Source organism: Haliotis cracherodii, unplaced genomic scaffold (genome assembly GCF_022045235.1).
Source record: "Haliotis cracherodii isolate W230 unplaced genomic scaffold, xgHalCrac1.p SCAF_23, whole genome shotgun sequence".
Taxonomy (NCBI): Eukaryota; Metazoa; Mollusca; class Gastropoda; order Lepetellida; family Haliotidae; genus Haliotis; species Haliotis cracherodii.
Window position 1 is genome coordinate 9,010,405 of NW_027266279.1, and position 12,879 is coordinate 9,023,283.

Genomic DNA, 12,879 nt, shown 5'->3' on the forward strand with positions numbered 1-12,879 from the left:
TTCGGCGGGCACTGGTGGTAGTGGTAGAGAAAGTATTGTGACGAAAGAGTCCTACATTACGAACATATAATACGATCATAAAGAAAACAAACATCGTTTATATTACCAGACGAAAAAACATGGATTATGCTTCCATTTAAAGTGTGTTTGAACCTTAGAACTATTAACTATTAATATTAATTCCATTCGACGAGTGATCTGTAAGTTTAGAAATCTCTCTACGTTGTTTAAAAATATAAGAACAAAGATATTGACTATTCAAATAATATTTGTACAAACTGTAAATGTGGGTCTATTGAAGTTTCTCGCTGTGCAGAGTTGCGTTCCTTGGGCACGCCAGAAACCTATGATTGGGCTCGAATCCCGGTTCACCCCGATTACGTTTCTATGTTTGTCAGCACCAAACCCGTGCTCGTGGGTTTTACCGAAGTGGTAGACGTCCGACACCTGCATCACTTCGGGCTTTCCTCCCACATTAAGCTGACACGCCGTGATATGACTGGAATACTGTTAAAAGCGGCGTTAAACCCAACTCACTCACTCACTCGTATGTTAATCCGCGATGCTATAATCAGCCAGTCTGCCCGCGGAGCTGATGAACGAACAAAAATAACGAAACTGAATATACCCAGCTATGACATTGTAACGTTTTCTCTTAGGTTGGACGGAGCGGTCGGGTAGCCTAGTGGTTAAAGCGTTCGCTCGTCCCACCAAAGACCCGGGTTCTATTCCCGACATGGGTACAATGTGTGAAGCCCATTTCTGGTGTCCCCCGCCGTGATATTGCTGGAATATTGCTAAAAGCGGCGTAAAACCATACTCACTCACTCACTCACTCTTAGGTTGGACAGAGTGAAACGTGTGTGGCGTCGAAAGAAAACTGTTTCATGTACAACTTCCATTGAAAACGAGTGAGTGAGTTGGGTTCAACGCCGATTTTAGTATTCCAGTTATATCACGGCGTGTGAGCTTAATATCGGAGGAAAGCCCGAAGTGATCCCTGTTTAATATATGTACCAAGTTTGGATGAAAATTCCTTCACGGTTGACAAGGTATGCTCCCGAAACGAAATACGTACGTACGGGCAGACAGACCAGATAAATCGTTAAACAAGTTCAATTTAAATCATACTGTGTGAAAGTAGGGAAGTTTCAAGTATAGAGTCGTGATACAAGGACACGATATATTAGGCAACGGAATCTTCCTTAAATGGTGAAAATTGGTTGAAGATACTTTCACTGATGTCTTATTGTTGACGTTCAAACAGTTCAGCGATCTCTCACAGAATTTAGAAAAATGTAATGTGCATAAATTATTTAAATTATTTGGCAATAGATTTAATCAAATTATAAATTGTAAATTAAGACTAGGCTGTACCGATTTAAACGAACCTCAGGTTTTACTGATTTTTTTAATTCATGATGATCCTGCTTGCAGTTGTTGTCATCACAACGACGACAGTTTTCATGTTTTATTCCAATATTAGAGTTATTGTGATATTAGATCAACACGTTATTTCTATGTCAAGGGCTTTAGTATCAAAGGCGACGTTTCGGTATAGATCCTTAATGTACATTTGTCAAGCAAGACAGTCTTGCTTGACAACGGTATCCGCACAAATTGCTTCTAAATTATGGAGTAGTAGCAGCAGCGGTAGTAGTAGTAGTAGTAATAGTAGTAGTAGTTGCAGGTGTAGAATTGTTAGATTTTAGTGCGGATCAAGCAATATATAAAGTCGGTAGCAAAACCGCAAGAGTTACCTCCCTTCTGGCCTCGCTCTATTTCCTGTTTACGGAATACTCCGAATAGCTGATTCAACCTTCAATTATCAAGCTCGGCGGATCAAGGTTAAATACACCGGCCAGGTAATTGCTTAATTGCCTGTCATGGCACAACCAAAGGTATACGTAACGCGTAGAGTGCCAACCGAGGGCTTGGAGCTGTTGAAGAAAAGCTGTAAAGTCTCCGTGTGGGACAGCGACGATGTTGTTCCAAAGGCTACTCTCATGGAGCAGGTGGCTGGGATGGACGGGCTGTTCTGCACGATTAGTGACATCATCGACAAGGACGTTCTGGAGGCTGCAGGTGAGTGGATATTTATCTACATCTTACTTGATGTGTTTTACCTTCCACAGTTATTTAGTTCTAAATAAAACAATATTGCTCTTTGTGAATGCAATTGAAATCAAGAGTTACCTCCCTTCCCCTATCGATTAATCTGGAGTTCTGTGATGCATAAAAATTCAAACAAACGGTTGTTGTGATCGCTTGTATTGGCGTTGCAGACGCCTCACTTGTTAACTGCGCTCTCGGGTAAATTCAAACCACCGACACCCACACCCGTTTTAAAAAGAAACCTGGATCCGCCTCTGATGAATTATATTTGATAAAATCCGATATTGTGAAATGTTTGGTCGTCAGATCCGTTAATTAAAATAATAAAGATGATAGACGTCGGTGTAGTCAAATATTTGTTTTGGTAGCATACACAACAATATCACTCAACACTCGCCAAATAATGGGAAGGTTGCATATTACACAATGACCGTATTTCATCTTTAGCGCGCACTACCATTTGTTAACAAGAACACCTTGTTATGCAATATAGCTGTATGTGCATAATCTCCGCCGATGTGGTCAAATTGCGGATGTTGACGTATCGCACGAGACGTTCGACACGTAGTTGTAACTGTAATCCTCTCACTGAACCAGCAGGGGAAAATCCCTGTACTATATACCGTATACGTATATATAAGTATAACATTTCAAATGTTGTTCCTCTTGAAGATCCGGGGTCTTCAGCAACCCATGCTTGGTGTAAGAGGCGGCTAACGGGATCGGGTGGTCAGACTCGCTCATTTGGTTGATGCATGTCATCGTATCCCAATTGCGTAGATCGATGCTCATGATGTCAATCACTGGATTGTCTGGTCCAGACACGATTATATACAGACCGCCATCTTTCAGCTGGAATAATGCCGAGTGTGGCGTTAAACTGTATATTTAGAAACAAACAAAAGCATATTTTTTTATACCTGTTATATATGTACTGTTTTTGTTTTTAGTCCTTTTACGGTATCTTGTTAGCCTTTTGTGCAAGAGCATGTGTTCGTGTTGTTTTATCTTCTGTGCACAATATAAGGATTTTATCTTTTCTCTCAGTAATTATTATTATCTGCATCAAATTTATATGCAGTGTGTTGAGAAGATCAGCAACCCTGCAGAGTCCGCTTGGAAGAAGTCGGCTGGACTGAAAAGTCGCTGACCAGTCACTTCCCACTTGAAACCGTCCATGTGTGATTCTGCATCAAAATGTAAAAATGAAATGTAGATTATGCAATAAATTTAGTGAGTTTGCCCAACACATTGTCAGTGGATGGCCAGCTTTAGCACACACACACAGTATCTTGCGACATGATGGAGTGTCTCGATCATTTTATTACCGTCTTCGCTATGCTTGTGGTTTTGACACAGGGGTCAGTCCATGGAACCACCTAGAATATGTAGAGGGGTAAATACAATATTCTTTTGAATAGGCCCGAATACAGCCTCAGACGTATCCATATCAACAAACCTGATCTTGTCCTTTTTGATAAATCCAATGAAATCATTTATATTATTGAATTTTCTGTCCCTTTTGTCACTAATGGGATTGAGAAGATTCGTAGAAAACATGACAGATATGCAGACCTCGCTTTTGAAATGTCCCGCTTGCATCCCAAGTACGAAGTTGTCCGACAACCCATTGTCCTCTGTGCCTTAGGTTTGGTACCTCCCAATCTGTTGACTGATATTGGGGGAGAGTAATGTAGAAGGCTGCAGTGTTGGGGGGTCTTCACATACTCCGAAAAGTTCTCGGTGGGTTCGACTATAGGCAGCACTTCCTGGGAGAAGTCCCATTCGCTGTCTGGACTGCGTGTAGAGGGGGCAAGGGCCCAGAGCTGATGACGAGCCTAACCAGCCTGACTCTGTCAGGATCACCCAAACCCTCTTTGCTGCATTTGAAGCTGTAAAAATATACCCACTTTCCACATATCTAGATTCAAATATGTAGATGCAGCGACAGCTGGACATATCGTTATTGTTTGTTTTAAAATCGCAGTCAGCGAGATTCCAGCTTCGTAACTAATCGAGTCTCAGACAAACCCGTGGTTGTCATCATGAGAAACGTCTCACGACGCTTGTTTGTGATGACACACAATCGACCAAGTCACCGACCCTGATCACCCGATCCAGACTTACCGCATCTTCCCGAGGCAAGGGGGTTAACCGACTATAAAAGTACTGTTTTCACTTTTACAGTCAGTTAACTCCCTTGCCGCCTCCTACGAGCAATGGGTTGATGTGGACTTACTCTAACATCAAAGTGAGTATGGTTTTACGCCGTTATCCACAAGAAGAGCCATATCGGTTTGGAGCAGTCGGTAAAAGCGTTCGCTCGTCACGCCGAAGACGACCCGGGTTCGAATCCCGACATGGGTACAATGTGTGAAGCCCATTTCTGGCGACAATCCAGTCAAAGACAAAACGTGATGAACCAACACACTCGAATCCTCAAGACGTGTTCCCCTAACTACATACTACATAGGGCAGCAGTGTAATCGTTACATTACATGAATTCACAACAATCGCTGCATACAGTCCGTATAAAATTGACCGTCTTCGTGGTCTGGCGGTAGAGCGTCCGCCCGGGGAGCGGAAGGTTCGGGGTTCGATACCAAAAGACGTTGAAAGATGGTACTTGTTGTTTCCCAGTCTGGTGCTCGGCATTAAGGATTGGTCGGCTCGGAGTCAGTATACTGTGTCTGAGTGGAGTATCCATGTGAAACTGCGGCATGGTATCTCAGTGGGCTAACACTATAAATCGGCATCAGTCCGGACAAGTTCAAGCACCAACTCACAATATCGTCGGATCATAGGTTTTCGGACATCATATGTTTTCGGAAGGCCATGTTGATCGCGATTACTCGTAAATACTCAGATGTTCCGACTGCACTGTGGTGAGCCGACTGGAACCATTACTTTAACATCAAGGTCACCCATCCGCGCTACAAACATTGAGTAAAATGTGTGAAACAAAGTGAATGAGGCGGACCTAAAATAGCCTAACATGGTCTAGCCTGGTTCCCAGTGTAGCGCCAGCGCAGCATACTCACGGAACCAGGCTGAACCTTGACCCAGCATTGGTCATGGGGTAAGTAATGTTATTCAACAGTTGTGTCATACACGATCGTGCATCTCGCGTTCTGGACCGTGTCCTACATTTGGAGGAGATTATTGACAAAACAAACTGTGATTCGACTTAGAATATCATTTATGGAAATTAGCTTGTAATTAATTGGGGTCAACAAGTGGCAGTTATAGCCGTGGTTCAAATGGAAATTACACTATTTCACATTTGCTCTTCATTCCGCAGGAATTTTGGTTTGTTTGTTGTTAAACGCCGCACTGAGCAATATTCCAACTATATGACGGCGGTCTGTAAGTAATCGAGTCTGGACCAGACAATGCAGTTATTGACAAAATGAGCATCAATCCACACAATTGGTATCTATGACATGCATCATCCAAGTCAGCGAGCCTGACCACCCGATTCCGTTAGTCGCCTTTTACGACAAGCATAGTTGCCTTTTACGGCAAGCATGGTTGCTAAAGACCTATTCCGCCCCAGACTGATAGGAATTGTGGGACTTGTGGGACTGATGGGATTAGTGCCACAGATGGGATTTTTGGGATTGATGGTATTAGTGCGACTGATGGGATTCGTGCGACTGATGGGATTAGTGGGATTAGTGCGACTGATGGGATTGATGGTGTTAGTGCGACTGATGGTGTTAGTGCGACTGATGGGATTGATGGTATTAGTGCGACTGATGGGATTGATGGTGTTAGTGCGACTGATGGGATAAGTGGGACTGATGGTATTAGTGCGACTGATGGGATTAGTGGGACTGATGGTATTAGTGGGACTGATGCGATTAGTGGAAATGATGGGATTAGTGGGATTGATGGTATTAGTGGGACTGATGGTATTAGTGGGACTGATGGTATTAGTGCGACTGATGGGATAAGTGGGACTGATGGTATTAGTGGGACTGATGCGATTAGTGGAAATGATGGGATTGATGGTATTAGTGGGACTGATGCGATAAGTGGAAATGATGGGATTAGTGGGATTGATGGGATTGATGGTGTTAGTGCGACTCATGGGATTGATGGGATTAGTGGGACTGATGGGATTAGTGGGACTGATGCGATTAGTGAAAATTATGGGATTAGTGGGATTGATGGTATTAGTGGTACTGATGGGATTAGTTGGACTGATGGGATTAGTGGGACTGATGCGATTAGTGGGACTGATGCGATTAGTGGAAATGATGGGATAAGTGGGATTGATGGTATTAGTGGACCTGAAGGGATTAGTGGTACTGATGGGATTTATGGGATTGGTGGTATTAGTGCAACCGATGGGATTTTTGGGATTGATGTATTAGTGCGACTGATGGGATTAGTAGAACTGATGTATTGGTGCAGCTGATGGGATTAGTGGGACTGATGGGATTGTTGGAACTGATGGGATTAGTGGAACTGATGGGATTAGTGCAGCTGATGGTATTAGTGCGATTGATGGTATTAGTGGACCTGATGGGATTAGTTGTACTGATGGGATTTCTGGGATTGATGGTATATGTGCGACTGATGGGATTAGTTGAACTGATTGGATAAGAGGAACTGATGGGATTAGTGCGACTGATGGGATTGATGGATTAGTGCGATTTATGAGATTAGTGGAACTGATGGGATAAGTGCGACTGATAGGATTAGTGGAACTGATGGTATTAGTGCGACTGATGGGATTAGTGCGACTAAAGAAAACTCCACTCCATCGGCGCCAAACAAACAACTCCGCGAGCATCGTGATCCCATAATACTATAATCACAATCCTTTTGTTATCGCCAATTTAACTTTCTCGAATTATGTACATAGGAGAGGCATTGTAGTGAGTGATGGAGGAACCTTTTAAGGAATCGAACCCGGGCCTTCCGCTTGACGAGCAAACACTTTAACCACCAGGCTACCCAACCGCCCCCTGGAGGAATTTTAAAGATGCTATCAGAGATACGACTGTGCTTGGAGAGGTTGAAAGGCATTTTTTGCTTGTAAACTATTTAACACGTTGCATCACGTTTTGGTGTAGATTGTTATCTCTGGGTCGAAAACGATATCCACGTACGTGTTCTTATAAAGCTGAGAGTAGCTGGTGAAAATAGTAAAATAACTTGGGTAACCAAAATCAGAATGTAACTATTTCATACTTGGTGCTCCTTTGACCTGTGAAGACCCGGGGAAGAATAGGCCTTCAGCAATCCATGCTTGCCGTTAAAGGTGACTATGCTTGTCGTAAGAGGCGACTAACGGAATCGGGTGGTCAGGGTCACTGACTTATTTGATGCATGTCATCGATCCCAATTGTGTGGATCGATGCTCATGATATTAATCACTGGATTGTCTGGTCCAGACTCGATTATTTACAGACCGCCGTCATATAGCTGCAATATTGCTGAGTGCAGCGTTAAACAACAAACATTCAAACAAACGTCAATCGTCGACGCACGGTGTCCGCACTAATGTGTCGCTGGTGTGTACCCATGGTCTGTCGAGCAGTTTCCGCAGCAGTAACAAAGCGATTTTGAAGATGCTATCGCACAATCTGACGATCCTGACGTCGGGTGGTGACCCTTGGTCTTTCACTACGTGGTCGGTCATCTGTAGGGTTGGTGGTCTGGTGCCGTTGCTGGAGCCTGTGTATGGTCCTAACGTGGACTTGAAATGCATTGGCAACTTGCGGGCGGTTTCTCCAGCTTGCAATGGTCCAAGAGCTTGGTGTCGCTGATTTCTTGGCAATCTTGCAATTCAAAAACGATTGAATGTTATCCGATCTGTGTGGATTTTTATAGGGCAAGAAATGGGGGAACGCATGTGCATTTCAATTTGCATCGGGTTACCATTGCCGTTGCCGTGCTGCGTTTGGGCGATCGGTTTTATTGTCATCTGCTTTGTTTTTTATCAGCAAATTTCATTTTTTCCGAACTAGGTAATGTAAAATTTTAGAAACTTTGACAAACAGTACCCAGATATTTAAATGACAACATCAATTTGCCAGATTGCTGGCTAGTCGTTATGTATGTTCAATAATCTGGAACGCGACCTTAAACCCCATTTAACCTCACCTCAACGAACCTTCCGACATAAGTAACCTTGGGGCTTGTATATAGGATCCGTGCACAGGACAAGGCCGTGATAGTCACGCACACTTGATAGATTCTTCTGTAATATTACACGAGGCGACACTATTTGCCTGGAGTCCCCAGGCATCAACATCCCAGGTAAACCCGACACGTGTTCAATAATCGCCTTGTTTACATACTGTTTCATCTTTTCATGAAGCGACCACATGGTGTCTGAATGTGTAACACTATCTTCCACGTTGTAAGCGCTGGGATCACTTAAAGGGGCTTTCAACTCGGAACAGTGGCAGTCCAGGTTTGAAACAATTTTAGAAATTTATAATGCAAGTCGGACTAAAAGAGGATTGGGTGGTCGGGACCCCCGTTTCACAAAGGTGACCTTAAGTCCTATACTTTAATATCAGCGTAAAAGTCCATAACATCCATACCTCTAATGTCAATTTTACTTATTTTGTGTTTGTTTATTGTTTAACGCCGCACTCAGCAATAGTCAAGCAGTACGACGGCAGTCTGTATATAATCAAGTCTGGACCGGACAATCCAGGTATTGACAAGAGCATCGATCTACGCCGTCATATGGCTGGAATACTGCTGAGTGCGGTGTTAACCCCCCCCCAAAAAAAAAAACCAAAAAAAAAAACCCAACAACAAAAAAAAACAACAACAACAAAAAAACACAAAAAAACAACAACAAAAAAACCAAAACAAACAAACAAACACAAAAGAATATCATACGAATGTATAGCTGAAAGATTGTTAACTGTAACTTAAATCAACAAAGGAACTATTTCTGATATGGGTAGTTTCCAAAGAACTTAAGATGACGTGTTCGGGATATTAATGTTTCATTTTGCCTTCCTGCAAACTTTTTATAATCAAGGTGGATGTGCGGTGGGGTGGCCTTTTGGTTAAATCGTTCGCTATTCGTCTCGAAGGCCCGTGTTCGAATCCCAACATTTGTCCATTATGTAAAGTCTATGTCTGGAATATTGCATGAAGCGGCGGAAGACCCAACACACCTACTCCCTCTGAAAATTGGCCTTATTTGTCGCCTTTAACCTTTCGTTTATACCTTACGGCTGCACAGACCTGTCGAGTGACCAGTGTCAACATCGATCAGTGGGACATCATCAAGCCTGTGGTTAAAGCGTTCACTCGTCACGCCGGAGGCCCGGGTTCGATTCCCAACATGGGTACAATGTGTGAAACCCATTTCGGGTGTTCCCTGTCGTGATGTTGTTGGAATATTGCTAAAAGCGGCGTAAAACCATACTTACTCACGACATTGATCAAGCCATATTGTCGATAAAGGGTCTTCCGGTCCCGAAAGGTACAGCGCCTTAAACGGTATATCGAGTGAAAGGAATTATTTTAAACGATGTTCTTAAGCATTTCAGTGCGTTAACCCCAACTCACTCACTTTTATGACTGCCTCGTTTTTATATTCATTTTAAAGTCTGACAAACGAACCTTTGTATGTCAAATATGTTACAGCATATACATGTATGCTTTGATGATGCTTGACAGAGCGACGCTTGACAGAGCGACGCTTCCTTGCGTGTCGTACTTGCATTTCAATACGGGCCATTTGACGTATACATATTATGAATAAATAATGTCAACGACAATGGATCACTAGAAAAAGTAAGCATGCCGTGCATATCATCATCAGTCTCAAAGAACAAACCACCATATGCATTAATGGATGACTCAGGTAAATTGGTTTGTCTCTTTTGTTCAATTTACTATTAAATTTAATATGTCCTTAAAAGTCCATTATTATTGTAAAGTTTGTTTTTTTTAGAAAAAATATATAACTCCCGCGAGGACTACGATCCCATATCGCCGATGTCCTATGAAGTGACTGCATTGTATACTACTCAAAAGAAGTTAAGAACACGTGATTATTTCATATAACTGAACTAATAGATAGTCGTTCTTGCATGATGCCATTGTCATGGCATAGGGGTATTTAAAAGTTGCAGTTATTTAGTTATACTGTATTATTGCCGAATCGCAACATGACGTTTTCATTCTGCATTCTCGCGATCAGTTCCGCACGACACTTAGAAAGAATGAAAGGAAATATACGAACTCGGGGAACCGCCATTGGATGCCATGTCTGCAAAATAACAACATGAATTATGCACGTGCTCGGATAACCGCCGGATAAAGAAAGTTCACACTCATGTCTGATGGTGGATAAAAATTTGATGGGGATGTATTTGATACGGGGTTGTTGGTTTGGTTGGTTGGTTTGTTGTTTAAGGCAGCACTCAGCAATATTCCAGCTATATGACGGCGGTCTGTAAATAATCGAATCTGGACCAGACAATCCAGTGATTGATATCATGAGCATCGGTCCACGCAATTGGGATCGATGACATGCATCAACCAAGTCAGCGAGCCTGACCACCCGATCCCGTTAGTCGCCTTTTACGACAAGCATAGTAGCCTTTCACGGCAAGCATGGGTTGCTGAAGACCTATTCTATCCCGGAATCTTCACGGGTCATTTGATACGGGGATCAAAGGCGACATTACATGCATTATATCAATGATCATGAATATTTCACACTGCGTCTGTCACGGCAGGTTTCTTGTAATCCCATTTTCAAGCGTAAACTTTCTTTTCCCCTGCATGCTATATATCTCAATTCCTTTTAACTGGATTAGCAGTTAGCATCGGAAACGTCCACCCGTGAATATCGTGGTCTTCAGCAACCCATGTTTGTCGTGAGGGGCGACTAACGGGATCGGGTGGTCAGGCTCGCTGACTTGGTTGTAGCATGTCATCGTATCCCAATAGCGTGGATCGATGCTCATAATGTCAATCACTGGATTGCCTAGTCCAGGCTCGATTATATACAAACCGCCGACATATAGCTGGAATATTGCGGAGTGCGTTGTTAAACAACCAACCAACCAACCAACCGTTGACATTTGAGTGTTCAAGAAGATCTTTAGTGTGTTGATTCATGATTATTTTTCTTTCTTTCAGGTCCCAGTTTGAAAATTATCGGCACAATGTCTGTGGGCATGGCGCACATTGACGCACGTGAATGCGCCAAAAGAGGGGTACAGGTAGCCAACACACCGGACGTCGCATCCGACAGCGCTGCCGAGTTAACGGTGGCGTTGCTGTTGTTGACAACGCGACGACTTGCTGAAGGCATGTACTCACAGGTTTCTTATAAATGTCCTGTCGGAATACGTCCCCATTACCGCATACAGAATACGCCCCCCAGTACCGCATACAGAATACGCCCCCCAGTACCGCATACAGAATACGCCCCCAGTACCGCATACAGAATATGTCCCCAGTACCGCATACAGAATATGTCCCCAGTACCGCATACAGAATACGCTCCCAGAAATCTATGATCTTGGGTTCGAATCACTGTACACCCGGATTATGTTTCTAGGTTTGTCAGCACCATACCCGTGCTCGTAGGTTTCACCGAAGTGGTTAACATCTGAGACCTGCTTTTCTCCCACATGAAGCTGACATGCTGTGATATAATGTTCACAGCGGCGCTAAACCCATATCACTCACTCGCTCACTCTAACGTGTTATCCAAGACTTACAATAAGTCCGCTGCATCTCGTGTTTCAGGCATCCAGGCAGTCAAGACGGGAGAGTGGGGCTTGTGGCGACCTATGTGGCTGTGCGGGGTGGAATCCGTCAACCGCACCCTGGGGATTATAGGAATGGGGAGGGTGGGCTTCGGGGTAGCCAGGAGAATGAAACCTTTCGGTGTCAGCCGTATCATCTACTACGACGAGTTCCAAGCAGGGTATGCAGCTGATGTCGGTGCCGAGCTTGTGGACTATGACACCCTGCTCCGCGAGTCCGACATCATCTGCATCTGCTGTGCCCTCACACCCCGCACCCGGGACATGATCAACGCGAGCGCGTTCGCCAGCATGAAAAAGTCCGCCATTCTCATCAACACGGCCAGGGGACCAATCGTTAACCATGACGACCTCGCCCAGGCTTTAACCCAGGGAGACATAGCAGCAGCTGGCCTTGACGTCACGGAACCAGAACCGCTCCCTTCAGACCATCCCCTCATGGCGTTGGATAACTGCATCATATTGCCCCACCTTGGCACCAACTCGAAGGAGACGCGTATCAATATGGCAACCAACACAGCCATGAACATAACAGCAGTGCTCTGCTGTGGACAAGCATAAGTTTTGGCTTTATTTTATTATTAGTTGGTTAACGGATATTTTCTACAAGGTATTGGTCGGTGTTCGAAATAAGATATAACTAAAATTATGTTCTTCAGTTACTTTCTCTCTTTTTTTTAATATAGTGTCGGGTGACGAGAAGAAAATTAAAATTTTCAAGTTTTCTTTTGGTATTGTAGTAAAAAACCAAGCAGCGATGTTAAATGTTAATAGTGTAGAACGTTCACATAAAAACATGTATGGTGTTCCATTGAAGTGAGGGATAGTATTGGAGCAAATTCTGTCTTATTCATAAGAGCGATTGTCAGTCTCAGTGTTAACATTAAACTTGGGTTTTTTTCACAGTCGTGATTTTTTAGCTCACCGTTCCGTCAACCAAGTGATAAAAAATTAAGACGTCTGTAATGTATTATGTGAGAGAAGATATATATTT

At 43.4% G+C, this 12,879-nt stretch overlaps 1 protein-coding gene across 1 annotated transcript; it reads left to right on the top strand.

Annotated features, from left to right (window-relative positions):
• The first annotated feature begins 1,782 nt into the window (after window positions 1-1,782).
• On the top strand, window positions 1,783-12,768 carry LOC139471599 (glyoxylate reductase/hydroxypyruvate reductase-like). Its single transcript, XM_071253978.1, has 3 exons — window positions 1,783-2,085; window positions 11,251-11,421; window positions 11,866-12,768. Exons 1-3 carry the CDS (start codon window positions 1,887-1,889, stop codon window positions 12,444-12,446), a joined length of 951 nt encoding a protein of 316 aa, XP_071110079.1. The 5' UTR covers window positions 1,783-1,886; the 3' UTR covers window positions 12,447-12,768.
• Window positions 12,769-12,879: the final 111 nt, after the last annotated feature.

Bases quoted from the DNA above. Each gene is read 5' to 3' on its own strand.
- LOC139471599 (XM_071253978.1), top strand. From the start codon at position 1,887: ATGGCACAACCAAAGGTATACGTAACGCGTAGAGTGCCAACCGAGGGC. The intron at 2,086-11,250 runs GTGAGTGGATAT...TCTTTCTTTCAG, and splicing joins GGACGTTCTGGAGGCTGCAG to GTCCCAGTTTGAAAATTATC. The intron at 11,422-11,865 runs GCATGTACTCAC...CTCGTGTTTCAG, and splicing joins AACGCGACGACTTGCTGAAG to GCATCCAGGCAGTCAAGACG.